Genomic DNA, 16,152 nt, shown 5'->3' on the forward strand with positions numbered 1-16,152 from the left:
GAAAAAAAATCAGTAGAGCTGATTCTTTCAATCACATCAGTTGGCATGTTTAGGTTACAAAGACATTAATTTTAATCTGTCATGACCTTGAAGATCTAGATAAGAATATTATAAGAATACACCATACACTCGTCTCCTTAAAATTTTCCTTTTCAGAAAAGTGACCAGTACCCAGAGTACAGATTAACATATCATCTGACCATATCATAGTTTTCTATACTCTCCAACACACTAATTTAGATGCCCATTAAATAAGCAACCACTCCCTTCTTGTTTTAAGGGCTCAGTAAATATTGGCTTTATCACTCTGTGACACTCAATATTCCCTGAGGGCTTCTAGGGGTGTTAGGAAAAATAAACAACATACATTCAATTAACAGCCAACCAATAAGAGAAGCAAGTAATCAACAGCATGGCAAAGTTCTCTTTAACAGTTTTTCTCTAGCATGCACTTGAATGCAAAGGAATTTATAGCAGAAAATCATTGACTAAACCCTTTTTAATTTTTTTTCTAATAAATGTTAGAGCTCAAGGAAGGTGTTGGATTACCAAAGTCCTCTACTTATTCACAGAACAAGCATTTATCCACAAAATACTAAGAGCAACAGTTGAAACTTCTCCACAATAGCAAAGGGAGAAGGGATGTCAATGCATAGTCAAGTACCTCTACAATGCAAACACTCCCTTCAACGTGAAGCTGCTCTCAGCCAGCCTTGCCATAGAAGATCCTGCAGAGTTCTGCCCACAAGGATATATGTTGACTACAGTCTATGTAAAAAGTAACCAAAGTTAAAGTTCAGGACAGCCACAGCTGTTACAATGAAATGACTAGTGACCATTAAAAGATAAAGATACTATGCTCCATCCATAAAATTTCAGCCATTCATCTCGAGATCAGAGAACAGTACAACACCAAGAAATCCTCATTCTCTGACATCTCTACTAAGACAACCAAGACACCAACTTTCATACCAGCTTCTCCATCAGACCCAGCTTGGCAAGTTCCCACATTCACTTCAAAGCACATGTGTATATGCTGTTCTGAATAGCAATACACTGCTGAAGGGTGGTATTACAAACGTCCTCCTTCCAGACAAAAAGAGGTCTTTGTGTTCTAACATCTAGCAATCAAGACAGCAGTAAAAAAATAATACATAAAAATTACAGTATTCCAAGCGCAAAACACAATGGGGTATTTGGGAAGGTGTTCTAGAAACAAATGAAGATGCAATTAAACTTCCCTGGTGAGGCAAGATAACTCCTTGCTTCTATTTTTCAATGTCAACAACTCATAGTACAAACTGTTGATACGATGTTCCTAAATACCCACATAGTGAATAAACAGGAGAAAAAAAGCAAACAGTATTTATGAAATAGTAGCAGACACGCCAAACAGAACAAGCAATGATAGCCAGGGCTAACAAGCTGACTACTCACAAGGACAACACAAAAACTTCTAGAGAAAACCCTGACAGAATTAATTAAATTAATAAATTAAGTCCTGTAGCCGTCATTGCTTTCTGAAAGCTTTCTAAGTGTAGTATCATAGCTGTAAGAAAGAAAAACTGAAAACCAAAATTAAATGGGACTGAAGCACATAGGTTGTAATTCACATACCAACTTTACTAGTCAACTGAGATGCCACTTTCCCAAAAGCAATACGTATCCATCCTTTCCCATTCTCATCTAACAGCATCAATGCCTTTCTCCAACCACAGCAACATTCTTCCCCCTCAGTCACATCCCAGCCCTAATGGCAAGAATTTTAAGACAGAGAAAATAAAAAGAAGCACTAGGCTAAATAACTAAATGCTTTCACTAGCATAAAACCATGTAACTGTCCAACACAGAGTATTTCTGACAGAGAACAGTCTAGCTGGGGAGGGGGGGAGAGTATATTTTTAAACAAAGGAAGTAGTTCTGTCATCTGAAGCTGATGCCTTTCCACTCCACTCCCAACTACTGATGAAATTTCGTTCACTGGGAAAGATAAAATTATCAAGACTTCTTGACATTAAATGTGTGTCTCTGAAGCCTGGTCAATCTGCAAAGGACCCTTCGATGCAATTTCCATTTGCAAGACTAAACAGTGACAAGGCTTTTGTCAACACTGCTGAAGTTTCAGGCCATATGTAACAACAAGATCCAGAATTGACACAGTGCTTAAAAATCTGGCATCCTAAAGAAAAGGTACAGCAAACGGTACACCACTCTCTATTCCAGCCTACATTTTAGCTCCCACAAATTCCCAGATGAGATCAAGCATTTGCTCTTTCATTCTCATCATCCACCGGTAGGAGGAGAAGAAAAAGGTAGGATGTTTCTGCTACCCTACTTTAGTCCCAGTTGCAACAGATGGCAGAAGTGCAGGACCTCAGCTGCTTTGCTCCTCCCACAAAACCTATTTTTCAGGACCTCCCTTCACATGAATAGCTCAAAGATTCACTTCCAGAGGTCCAACATTTTTTCAGTGGTATTAAATCTGAGTAGTTCTCCATCAAATCAGCATCATTATATACTTCCATATTAAGCCAATCTGTGCATAGCAAGAGTAGAAATATCTGGATCATAACATCATTTCTGTCAATCCATACTAATACTGCTGGTTTATTTTAATGGAAGATCATGCTGGCTCAGGAACAGTGGGCTGATATAAAACCTAGATGCATAAGGCTGGTGTGTGTATGTAAGTTCCATCCTGTAATCAAAATCAAAGAGCAAACTGCTACTAGTAATTGCTGTTTATTTTCATCTCATATTGTCCACGCTCCTGATATCAGATTATTTTCCTAGTTCATCTAATTTATTAAAATCATTCTCTACTTTATTTCTATAAAGCAATCTTGTTTCCCTCAATTTTCAACAATTTACCATTTCCTTACCATCCTTATTTTACCATAATACCCTTACAGATTCAACTCTCACTCCTCTCATTCCTTCTTCCATTTTTACTCTTCTCTCCTTAAAGCTGGCTGCAGCAGTGCTTATTCCTACCCTTACGATTCTAAGTATCCAATTATTCATTCAACCACCACAAAATAAATTAACAGAAGCACAACATCCCTCCCTTGCCTCATGGACAGAGCAATTCCTACCTAGTGAAAACACAAACATTTCCCTTAGCTTGAACTGACATTGATTTGTTTTTAAACTGCTACTAGCCTTGCAGAGAACCTGAATCACATTGCTTCAAAACAAGGGGTGGGGAAAAAGAAAACAAATTTACTCCTTCAGCCAGCTGACCCACAAAGACACAACTTTTTTTGCCCTGGAGAACTCAAAACCAGTCACCCCCCAGATGGCCAATAAGGAGGAAATTTTTTTTTGGGGGGGTGGGAGGGGAGCAGGAGAGGGAGCAATATAAAGAAGTCAAATGTGAACACCTCACACTAAACATGAGATGCAATATTTCAAAAGGTACATTCCATTATTTCCTACACTCCTCCTGTCTGACGACCCCAGCGGCAAAGGAAGAGAAAAAACAGTGTCTTGCACAGTAAATGAGAGGCTAAGTATGCGTATGTGTAAAGAGCAGCTGTGAACCAGATGTGAGAGGAAGGCTATTTGGAGTTGAAAACATATAGACATATGCATGTTTCAACAAGTAAGCGGAACGAGCAGCCAACAAAGGAGAGGCACCTCAACGATTTAGTCTTCTGAGGTGCTTGAAATAGCACTAGATGCATTTTATCCTTCTATTCCATGACCCAATCACTTCTTTATTTTTACAAGATCTTACAATAAATCTATTATTGCAAGTGCTTGCTGCTAGGCCATCAGGATGGCTGGAAGAAGCCTCTATTACAGCATCATCTAGGGGGGACGAGAGGAAAAGCAGCCCACCATAACATAGCTGCTGTTCATGCAAAATAAACTGCACTTGAAGCACGGGATTCCTAGAGCCAGCAGGAGATTCAGTGAGTGGCAGCTCCCACGTGAGAGGTAGGAACCAGCAGGAATATACATCAAAACTCAAGAACGCTTGAAAATCTATGTTTGGCCAGAGGTCTTGCCACAAGGCACTGAACAGCAGTAGTGAAAGGATTCCTCAGTTTGAATGGAAAACTCCTGGGGAACGCCACCAGTGAAACAGCACTTCAGCTGTCAATCCCGTGCATTTATTATGCTCTCATCACATAGTCACTTGGAATCGCCCTTCTACTGACTCAGGTGAACACAATACCACTTCAGACTGGGGTTCGAATCGCTAGAGACAAAAAACATCTTGTTTCTTCATAGAGCTCTGCATAAGTAAGTGAGCAAAACCACGCACAGGCTTTTGCTCATGGCAGGCAGCTCATTTCAAACCACCTCCAGGAATACTGCTTTTCATCTGAACGATGAGGCAGGCAGACCAGACTTTCTGCCTTCCCGTGGTTTTAAGTTAACAACGAGGAAAAACTGTATTCTTCAAATATACACACTAAAATCGTGAGATATACAATAAAATTACTAAGGGATGCAGGCCTGCATGCTGCAACAGACAAGCAAACATCAGTGACCATTCCCAGGGTAAGACAGCACCCTCTCTTTTGACTTCTTTGGTCTCTATTTGTCAAAATTCCTCTTTTTGAAATACAAGTCTAACTTGTTTATAAACAAACTGCTTATAAATAGTAGTTATGTTGGTTATAGATTTAAAAAAAAACCCTCTTAATCACAAACAAAAAGTAAACAGATCCATTAGCATCTTTCAAAATGGAATCACCATGGCAAAGAGATGTAAACTCCTCTCCACCTGGGGAGCCTCTCAGCTCCGAAAGGAGGAGAGCCTGGAGACCCAGCCACACAACCTTCCCTACTCGCCGCTTCAGCAGGAACCGCGAATTCACCTGCTCGGCCCCTGGGAACAACGCCGGGCTATTCCAGCGACTCCCGAGGAGCGATGACCCGCCACCGGTGCGCGGGGACGGGCGGGAAGCGCGGACCCAACGCCAGTTACGTTGTCAGCCGCTATTTTTACTACGGGAACTGGATTATAAGCCGCACGCGTCTGTTTGTGGAGCAAGTCGCATCGGAACCCGAGAACGGAGAAGGCGCGGGCGGCCCCGGAGCGAAGCTGCTCCCCCCCCGCCCCGTCCCGGAGAGGAGCCCGCCTCTGCCCACCGGCCGGGGAGCGGCGAGGGCCCTGCTACGCCCCCCCGACCCCACACACGCTGGGGGGGAAACGGGACACGAAGGGCCGAGGGCGACGGAGCAGCTGGTTATCGCGACAACGGCGGCGCGATAGACCGGAAGCCGCCGCGGGCTGCTCCCTCCTCAGCTGGTGAGCCCGGGGGGGATCGCTGAGGGGCAAGGCCAGGAAGGGGGCTCAGGGCACCGCGGCGACGGAGAGGAGCGGGGCGCTGCCGGCAGGGGCCGGCACTGACCTTGCCAGTGGTGCCGTCGCCCAGCACCACTAGCTTGAGCTGGCGGTCCGGACTCTCCTCCTCCTCCGAGTCCGACATGGTCTCTACGCCCCCGGCGGGAAGGAGAAGAGGCGGAGGACAAGCGGGAGGGACGGGGCACAGGACCGAAGAGGGGAAGGAGCGAGCGCCGCGCTCACGAAGCCGGCGGCGATGCAGAGGCCGGAACCGCCATCTTCCCTCCGCGCGCCCGCCGTCGCTATGGCCCGCACGGGGCGAAACCACCGAGAGAACGGAGGGAAGGGGGAGAAGGTGCTACAGCAGCGAGCCCGGCGGCCGGTGCGGGCGCAAGCAGGGGGCACCCGCGATGCCTCCGCTTCCGTCGTGTGTGTGTGTGTCCCCCCCCCGCCTCCCCTCCCAGAGGCCGACCGAATGGTTCATCCCATCTCCGCTAAGCGCGGCGATGGTTTAGCCCCTAAGTGACGCTCCGCGCGGTAACTAAGGAACGTTGAGGCCAGAGGTGCCGGGTGGGCGGGGCAGGGGCGGGACCAATGGCTCCACCCACCCGCCGAGCGCACCGCTCGTCTCCTCATCATGACAAGCGGCCGGCCCGCTGGGTCTCAGGGCGCTGCCCGGGGTGGCTTCAGGCCTCGGGAGACGGGCCGCTCCGGCCGGCAGCTTGAAGGGAAAAGGATCTGGGTCATGTAATGCCCAGAGGGGTTTCCCGCAGGGTGGAGAAGCGCTCGCCAGCGGGGCTGGCGGGCAGGGGCCATCCGCTTTTAACCGAGCGGCTGCACCCCCCCCTGCGCGGCTCTCAGGCCCTTTCCTTCGTGGCTGGGCAGACGCGTTAATAGGTTTTTAAAGCACGGTGCTGGCGTAGCGAGCACGACAGCGAGCCCCGAGCCGAGCCCAGGCTGATCCCCCAGCGCAGCCCTTCCTGACGCTGGAACTGCCGTTCCTGGCGCTGCCCCCCCCTGCTGTCCCCCGGGCAGACAGGCCGCCGCTGCCTGAGGCGACCCGCTCGGAACTCTCCCGCCTACATGGACAGCTGGGCCGAAGGCTGCCTGCACGGCCCCGGCTGCCCTCTAAACGCGCACAAAAGCTGCTAACGGGGTTTATTTGCGGAAGCCTTTCGCATACTGGAAAGCTTGGCGGTGTCTTGGGTCTGTCGTCTCCTCCGTAGGCGAGACAGCTCCGCTTGGTGCAGCCTTGCCCTAGGTTGGCTTTTCCAGGCTTCTGGTTACTCGTGTTGCTTTCCTTTGGCTCCTCTCCTGTGTGCCAAAACCAGGGTACGGTGCTTCGGGTGAGGCCTTAGGAGTACTGAGTGCTTCACACGTCTTCCATACAAGACTCCTGGTTATATATATCCCAGTGCCATGTTTGCTTCCTTCACGGTACGACGCTGCTGACTCCATTTCTGATTCACTAAAACCCCTCTGAATCCCCTCCTGTTCACCGGAATTTCAACCATCATGCTATCCCTTCCAACTGGGTTACGTCTGCAACTTTAAGAACCAGATTTTCTCTTCCAAAGTCATTAATAGAGAGATCCTATAGTACCAGATCTCTGCCAGCCACTGCTTGACCCGGCCTTCCAATACGCTGAGTGGTGTCAATCCTTTGGGCATAGTTTATGCAGCTTGAACAAAAGAGCCAGCTAAAGCTATTTAAAGTATAGACGTGCTTTAATGGATTCAGCATTGAGCTAAAAATTCTTACAACAACTTTGTGTAATGTCTGACTAGAACGCATTCCTGTTGCAGTCGGTTTTAAATCCGTGTCAGAAAATTCCAATATTACAAGCACACTGTTTTACTCAGTCCTCAGCAGGATCAAGAAGATGCCTTATTACTCACATATTCAAGTGTTTGCAGAATTGGGGCCAAATGATTTCCTAATGACATTCTGGAAAAGGAAAAAAAAAGCAGAAAAGTCCTTACTTTCTAATGGAAAACCAGACACATCTTCGTCGCTTTCTTCATACTTCAAAACAAATTAAGCATGTTACTCATCAACTATTTTCCACTTCAAATCATGTTTTAGCCTAATTATACTTCGAGTTCCCTTAACTAGGAACTCCAGCAAGATCAGCATCAGGGCTCCGCTAAACAGCATTTCTGGAAGGAAGAGCAGCAGGGACAAACAAGGCGTTTTCCTCCATGATTTCTGACACACTGAACAGTTATATGATTGCAATTAGACATTTAAAAGTTCCATATCTCACATCAGGGCAGGAACTTGTCATATTCCTGCCAAATCTGCCTCAGTCACATTAAGAAAGAACATAAAAATTAATTCAAAGCTTCCTGGCACTTTGGGGAGAAGCAGGGTTCTTTTTAACCCCCAAGATGAAAATTAGATGGTGTCAGAGTGTAAAAGCAGGATGATCAGAGAGGAAAGCACTCCAGGTATGCAGACTACATGTATTCTCATTTGAAATAAGACAAACTAGTGTGTGTGTTACAATACACATCCCCACACTTTTCCTCTTGGATAATATCCATTTTTCTTCCACAAATTAGCCGAGCTTAATAAAAGTTGACATCATCATCTAAACGAGTGAACAGGATGGAAAGAACTGTTTCATCTTGAACACAGCATTGATGGGCCTAAAGCTGTCTTGAAGCTGTGTATCTGATATTTTTGAATAAGCACATATATATTAAGGTATCATTTCAGAAATAAAAAGAATACTTGATGCTGTTGGCTACCAAGAAAAATGAATGGAAACTACCCCCAGAGACAGCACAGTAATGTAATCAGACAAGTCAGCCCCAAGGAACATCCTTGCAGTTGTTAAATGATGACAGGGATGTACAAAAAAATCCTTTTTTGCCATATAAAAAAAAAAATCAGTGTGCAAGACTAAAGCTGCCAGTGGACTTAATATTTAATTAACAATAAAACTACAAAAGAGTGTGATTTACCATTATTTCACTTTATACTGGCAGAGCAGAGCAAAATCAGACTACAGATTTTCATGTGTCTTGTTTGTCAATGGTCAGCAAGCACATTAACAGTATGGTTATTCTATGGGGAGTGGTACAGATTGTTGGTACCAGCACATCCCCCCTAGTAAGGGGATTTGAAAAAGTGTTTTTGTCATTGCAATCTTAACCACTTTGTTATTTGCTAAATATGAACAGCATCTTACAGATGAAAGGAGGCTAGTCGTGAACAGCTTGGTACTTCACAGGTAAAGGAGATACAGGAAGCATGTTGAAAAGTGCTGGGATTAAGAAGAAACGTACTGCAATCTGGTTTGGTTTTTATTGGTGACAGCATGAAATTAATTTGAAACTCTTCTGCATTTTTAGAATATTAAGAAAAAAACAAGCCCTTGAGCAGTGCCTTTGAACAGAGCTTTCACTGAAAAATGGCCTGGGTCACCCAGCGACACAGCAAATAAATACATACTGTTTAGTGGACATTTGGTCAGTGTTTTGATATTTCCTCTTTTGTTTTGCATTCTACCTTCTATATACCTTCTATATACTTTTTTTCTTTATGAAGAAAGTTCACTGGTAATCCACAGGTACTTATGAATGCTGCCAATACTGAGTGAGGTGGCAACTGTTTAAAAATTCCTATATTTCATTTAGGCTCCAATTAAGAAACTAGTTGTATCCCCATTCTCTGACAAGTTTTGGCCTATTGGCTTAATAATTTTCTACTGAATCAAATCGACTTAATACGCAAAACCAAATGGTATAGACAGTTTCCCATCTCTGTACTTCAGAAAAAGGGACAGAAGTACTATATGACTTAACATCAGTTCCCTTAACCAATAGTTCTTGATCTGTGAAGCCCTGGGTGCTTGAAAACGCCTTGCAGGAGTCTGTGGAAGGTTGATGAGAAAAGCAAACCCCAAAGGCTTAGATTTAGCCTATGTAGATTTTCACTTTCAGTTGAGGACTTTTAAAAGAGTCTGTAAGACTGTTAAGTGGCTGCTGCTTTACACCACTGCTAAACCTTCCACCTTTATCAGCTGGGCAGGGAGTTTAATAAACGTTTTCAGTTGGTTTGGTTCTTCAGATTATCACTGAAGTTGTTCCAGTTCAGTTTTAGGTGAAAAGTCTTGAGTATTCGAAGGCTTGGCAGCTCTCCCTAAGTGGGATCACTACAACTGCCAAGTGAGGTTTAGGGGGACAGTGGTAATGGAGTGTGACAGGAGAGGCCAGAAAGGTTGAGGAGAGGAGACGGGCAGCAGCGGCGGAGTCAGAGGTTTTATACAGGTAGGGGAGGTGGGCTGGGAGGGTTGAAGTGGGTGTTAGAAGAGTCTGGTGCTGAGAAAGTTCTATGGAAATTTCTGAGGGTCAGAGACAGGTTGGAGAATCTCTTATTCCCCTTCCACAGTCCACCATTCCTGTGCAACATCTTCCTGCCTGTCACCTGCTTATTTCCATGCCTCTCTTGGATGCCATCAGTGCCCTCCCTCAGGTCTTCCCTGACACCCTCCTGGTCACATTTTTCAGTCCAAGCCATTGCTTTGCATTTCTGCTGTTGCCTTGAGCTGGCGATCAGAAATATTCCTCACACACACACTGTTGTTTCAATTTAATTAGAAAACAGCTGTTAGTAATCTGCTCCAGCTTGAAGAAGAAACACCACAGTTCCAGTTTTGATTCCTTTGCCCCCTTGTTCTTAAGCTACCCTGGCTAAATAACTGTAGCATACATTGTCTGCTATGTTTGTAAATGCAGATTGTGCTGATGCAAGCTAGACCTTTGTGAACATGGGAATTTTTCACAATATAGTATGAGGTTGCATTTCCTACCTGCACGGATCTACAGAGGAGCCAAGAATCACTCCCTGTGTGGGAAATGGCCTTATGCTTCTCCCAAGCACTGACAAAAGGTGCAAATCGAGCTGAATGAGGAGGAATTCTGGGCTGACAGAAAAAGGAACAGCATGTGTGAGAGCCTGCATCTTGTTTGCCACCCTCATCAGGAATGCGGGGTCATTAGCTATCAAGTCATCTGTGTTGTCCTCGTCAGTGCTTGATGGAAACACCACATTTCTCAGAGTGACTGACAGGAACTGTGTCCCCTGTTACCATTACAGACCATTCTTTTAACTCCTGTTGTGCTGTTCCTTCCTGTGCTTACACAAACACGTGCATTTCCTTCTCTGTAAAAAGGCATACCATTTTTTCCCCCTATTTCACCTCTCTGTAGCTGGGACCCACAGACCTTCCTCTTCAAGGTGGAAATGACCATTACACCTATTCGAACAAGGAAAGCATCCTACTTGAAAAGAAATTAAAATTGTTAAAAGTAGAATGTGCACTAAAAACGAGTACATGTGTTATTATGTTGGCTTTGCCACTTAGCTCTGGAGCAAAGAGCAGCTGTAACTTTTAATTGCACTGAAGATTTGCAAATAAAAACCAAACTGTTTCTTCTTGATCAGTATTATTTCTGATGTCTTTACCAGATAGGTCTTTTCTTCTTCTGCTCTGCTTGATTACTGTGCCTTGAGTCAGACTCCGTGATTAATGTGGCTGGCCAGACTGACAACTGAGTGGAAATGGTAAATAATCTCTTGTTTTTATACACGTCAAAAAACAGCTCCTACTCAAGTTGGAAATCTTTGCTTTTGAAAGGGCATTCTTCCATCTTGCTTCCTGCTAACCTAAGGTCATTTAAGGAATAACTGCTTTAAGTGCTTGTTGATTACAGTGATGTAAATGTCTCTGGCCCAGACACCGCGGTGAACAAGACTTTCCACACAGGAATATGGTTAAACTGAAGGCCGCAGCTTTTATGAACTACACTGCCTAATAAAACAGGGAAGAACCGCTAGCCAGCTGTTCCCCACAAACTACCCAGTAAAGTGGGACCAGTGAGGTTCACCAAGCACGAGACTATGGAGGCCAGGCTAAATGTTTAAGAGAAGGCTAACCGCATCCTCCCTCCCACAAAAGGGACCAAGGCACATGGTCCCAAACAACAGATCTCCTACACTGCACTGGGGGGAGAAGAGTAAAGTTAAGTATTAGCTTTTTCTCTTTGTGTAAGGAAGGTGCTATGTTTTCCCTGCATTGTGGAAAAGGAAATAGCTAACTGACACCTGGCTGGTATTTAAGATGTGAACAGTAATTCTGGCCGCAGCTAGCATAAAAACCCACATTGGAAACTTGCTCTCCAGTTGTGTGAATGCACAAACAAGTTCTCTGGCCTTTCCACTAGCCAAATTTGCTAGTAAAGCCACACCGTAGTTTCAGTGTGGTAAACACTTTTTCTCACCATTGAAGGGAAGCATGCTAGCCAACTCGGGAGTAGAAAACCCAGCAGCAGCCAGGCTAAATAGCAACAGTTAGAGAAAGAGAAGGGATTACTAAAACATTCAGAACAAGAACTTATTTATAGAGGAGGCAACTGAAATGCACATAAAGTATGTCTGACTTCTACTGAGTGTCACACAAATGTGAAGGTTCCTACCTTAACACAGAGGATCACTGGGAACTCCTGTTCCTTTTCTCCAAACCAGAATGCTTGCTAGGAGAATGGATAAAGCTCTCTTCCTTGTGAAGCTGACCCGTTACCAGACCAATAAACACCCATTAGGGTTATTTTCTTCCTTTCATAAAAACATGAAAAATAGTTCTAAGCTTGTACTCTAGCATCTAGGACTGCAAATCTGGAAGGATCCATGTGAATCATTGTTGTCCTGTTGTAAAATTCCTGAAGGAAAACATCATGTTCCATTACAAAACTGGGAAAGTCATTTTCCCCCTCAGCTGGATGGGGGACGGAACCAGAAGGGCAAAAGTAAGAAAAGTCAGTAATTGAGATAAGAGCACTTTAATAGTTGAAGAAATAAAACTAATAATAAATCCCCTTCCCAGCTTCCTGTGCACCCCCAGCCACTCGCTGGCAGGGCATGAAAAGGAGAAAAGGCCTTGGCTCTGTGTAAGCCCTGCTCAGCAGTAACTAAAACATCCCTGTGTTATCAACACTGTTACTAGCACCAACACAGCCCTCCACTAGCTGCTGTGAAGAAAATTAACTCTGCCCCCAAACCAGCACAGGTACATGCACAAGCACAGCAAAAAAATTTAGTTCATTCACCACTTCCCATCACCTGATACATGTTTAGGTGCTTCATGTAAGGCAGAGTCTCAACATACGTAACAGTGACTTGGGAAGACAAGTGCCATAACCTCAAACATCCCACCCCTTCCTCCTCTACCCCCCTTCCCCCCCCCCCCCCCCCCCCTTTTATTGCTGAGCACTACAATTAGATAACTGTATTTGCTTTTTTTTTTTTTTTTTCACAAATAAATCACATTTCCCATGGACCAAGTATCTATCTCATTCTCCTTTAAATTTTTTAGCTATGATACCTTCTCCTTGTTACTTCTTTCCAAGTGTGTGATCTTGCACTTTATATGGCTAAATCTTATCTCACTTCAAACCAGTTACCCAGCCCTTTTAGCCCAGTATTTTGAGCCTCCTCTGTAGCTTCCCAACATCCTCTTACTGATTAATCAGCCTGATCTTGCTTTTTGTGGGCAGCTCATTAAGAACTGCATTACACAAGATTTCACCTGAAGCTTATTGTCAGGGTAGCCCATCCCCTGCAACCTGATACTTCTTTCAGTAATATCCATCATCATTTTCTCTTTAGCTAAGTCTCCCATCTTCACGTTACCTACTGATTTTCACCTCTCTGGTTTAATGAGTAGGTACTCTCTCTCTGTTAAAGTCTACATAAATGATATTTACCATATCACCCTTGTCTAAAAAATCTTTCAGCAAAGAAAACTGTCATGTTAGTCTGACACATGAAGTAAACCTGTGTTGCAATGTATCCTATTTTCCACTTGCCTGGAGGTCTTTAATTATTCTTTTTCACACTGTACTTTGTGCCAAAAGAAGTCCCTTGGTAGTACATCAGTAAATACCTTTATATAATCCACCAATTGGCAAAGATATTATCTGCTTGTGAACAATTCACAAGAAGACAAACAATTTTCTAAAGAAATTATTAATTCAGATTCCTTTTTAAGACTCCCATGATAGCGAATATACCCCTTCCAATATTTTTACAGACAGCCTCCCAACTATATTCAGTATTGATCTCCATCCAAGGCATTGCACAAACAGGAGTTCAATGAATCTCAATGTGGGAAACCCACTGTAATTCCTTTCCTGGCAAGTTTCTCTGACCTGCTCAAAGTCAGCTTCAAAGGTAAGCTTGGAGTTCAGGGTTCCCTACCTCGACCTTTCCAAAAATATATTGATCTCCAACACTAAACTGCAGATGTTAGTCATGGCTGTTATAATGAAACATGCAGTTCTGTGTTCACCACGGCACATACCAACCATGCTTTCGGTGTGCTCAAACCTAATTAGTTCCCCAGACTCCTAGGCTTTACTTTACTAGTCTCTGTATAGCATAGGAAAATATTCTGGGTTGTGATCCACTTGGCAAAACTTGAATCCCTATTCCAAGAGCATTTTTCCAGAAAGAGATCTCTCTAGACTTTGAATTATTTTGATTATGCATCTGCATAGCTCTTCAAGAAGCTCCCATGTTGTATTGGGAAAAACCATTACCAGTCTGATTACAGAAGGACTCAGCTGGAAAGAGGCAAGAGACTGCTCCTCTGCTCCTCCAGTGCTTGTCTATAAACATCACAGCAGCTGGAAGGTAGTGATAGGTCTGTCTGTCATACTCAATAAAATTGTCTCACTGTTCCTTGTCTCACTGCCCCAGGACTGTGGCAAGTTTCTTTCTTTATCCCCAGATTGCAATTGGGGATTTTTAAGGAACAAATATGATCTATGGGCTACACCCAGCTACATCACCCGGTGAACTGAGGTTTTAGCTGCTGTGAATGCATGAGCAGTACAGTCAGGTGTACACCTCAGTCTGGAATTGCTCATCTGGATGCACACTTTCCTGTGAAACTTTATGGAAGAGGTAGGTTTGCGCTGCCTGCAGGCACCTGAGCCTGATTTTCTTGCGTTGGCAACTATTCTAGTCCAAAATGACTTTGAAATGTCATTTAGTACCTTCCTGCTCAGGGGGGGTGCTGCTGTTAGTGGCTATGTAAGATACAGGGCAAGAGAGGATGAAACTCAGCGTTCCCTCCACAAACCATCCAGCCACTCAGCAGCTGTGCCATGTCACCGCAACATGTCAGTGAATGAAGGCAGGGATGACTGAAGCGCCAACTACTCTGCCAGAAAACCATCCCCATTTGAATAATTAAATGTAACATGTCCTACTTGGTTTTGAAATGTCTATTGTGCCTGACAGGCATTCATACCACTTCCCAGTGTGGCAGAGGGCTCTGACTCAACATTCGGAGAGCAAACAGCTGCAGCCCTTCGCTGTGTTATTTATCATCCCCACCCCTCCGTTATTCGGTACCACACCTCTGCCCACAGTTACCACAGCACCAAGAGATTTGGCAGCAATGAACCTCACACTTCACCCACACCGCAGGCTCATGCCTCTGCATGAACTCATCGTCATCAGTGACTTAAGCCATGACAGTGAAGCTGGGCACAAATCCCCGCTGCCACTTCAGCTACTGTGACATCTGGCAGACTGGAGAACTGGTGTGCTGGCTGGGCAGCTGGGCATCACAGTCCCATTCAGCAGCTGGCCAGCCCTAGCTCTAATAAACACGCTGTCTTGGATATTATTGATATTATTTGACAAAGGAGAGCTCACAGCTCCATGGTAATGTGTCTCAGCTGGAATGACAAAGGGCTAAAATTTCACATACTTTTCCTGTCCATCATTCCTTTTCCACATGACAAACTCAAAATCAGAACTGACTGCAAATAATCCCTACGTATGACCAGCAGAATTACATATCTGGAGTAACTGATTTTCAAAACCCAGCTTTGTATTGATTTTCTTCTGATGTGGTACCAAAAGTTATGACTCACCCAAAATGCTTTCACTCAATGCTAGGCTATGTGCTCCCAAACTAATTTCCTCCCAGTAAATTTTACATGTTTGAGGGCAGCTCATTTACCGCTGCCAAAGCTATAGGTGTTCTTGATGGAGCTGGAATAGCTTCACGGGATGATTATCTCAGATGTGTGTTTAGCCAGACTATAGAGATGTATTGGCAACCTGGTAAATAGAGAAAATGGTAGAGACAGTGAGGAGAAGCACACCAGGAAAAAGTAAACAGACAGAATTTAATGTCGAATTCTGTACTCAAGTAGACCAAGATGAAACCTTGCAATTAAGGTTTTGAGAATATGCAATATTCTGAAAATATTGTATGTGTGTTTTTCATAATATTTCACCAGGTCCATGCAATAAGCAGTGCAAGCTCTCAGTGGATTTAATATATTGCCAAGCTGAACATGAACAAGCTTGGCAAAAATATTAAATATTATGAAAAATATACATGTAGAGTCCTGTGAGAACTGAGATTCGGACTTACAACTAGATGAGATGGGTCCTTAATCTTTCTGTGGTTCCTTGTAATTAGAGCATGCATTATCAGAAGAAAACGATATTTGATGATGTTCCTTCCAAATGGACAAAGGTGCAGTCACACCTACAGCCACACACACTGGGACTGCTGGAGCACGTCAAGTGAAGTGATCTGGGTTTGAGATCCCCGCTGGCAAACACAGACATGTTGGATGCTGTCCCTTCACTTGGGTGCTTCAGTGGCAGCTGTCATCTCCTGGGGGAAGAAAAAAAAAAGCAAAAAGAGCTCTTATAAATGTTGGAGCTGTTTGGCCAAGTTCCTGCTATCCTTCCCCTACACAAAACTACCATCTCCTCAAGCTCTGTTATCCATTAAAATGTTACCAGAGATCTC

General features: G+C 44.2%; 1 protein-coding gene across 1 annotated transcript in view; it reads right to left on the minus strand.

Moving 5' to 3' along the window:
* Positions 1 to 5,447, minus strand: part of RAB28 (RAB28, member RAS oncogene family) — a gene marked incomplete at its 5' end in the record, with an annotated part of 61,642 nt that extends 56,195 nt beyond the window's left edge. The window contains one exon of the mRNA XM_084266713.1: positions 5,370 to 5,447. Within this exon, the coding sequence (XP_084122839.1) occupies positions 5,370 to 5,447 (78 nt within the window). The remainder of the gene's footprint in view (positions 1 to 5,369) is intronic.
* Between the last annotated feature and the right edge of the window lie 10,705 nt (positions 5,448 to 16,152).

Source organism: Gallinula chloropus (assembly GCF_964237585.1).
Source record: "Gallinula chloropus genome assembly, chromosome: 7".
In the NCBI taxonomy this organism is placed as follows: Eukaryota; Metazoa; Chordata; class Aves; order Gruiformes; family Rallidae; genus Gallinula; species Gallinula chloropus.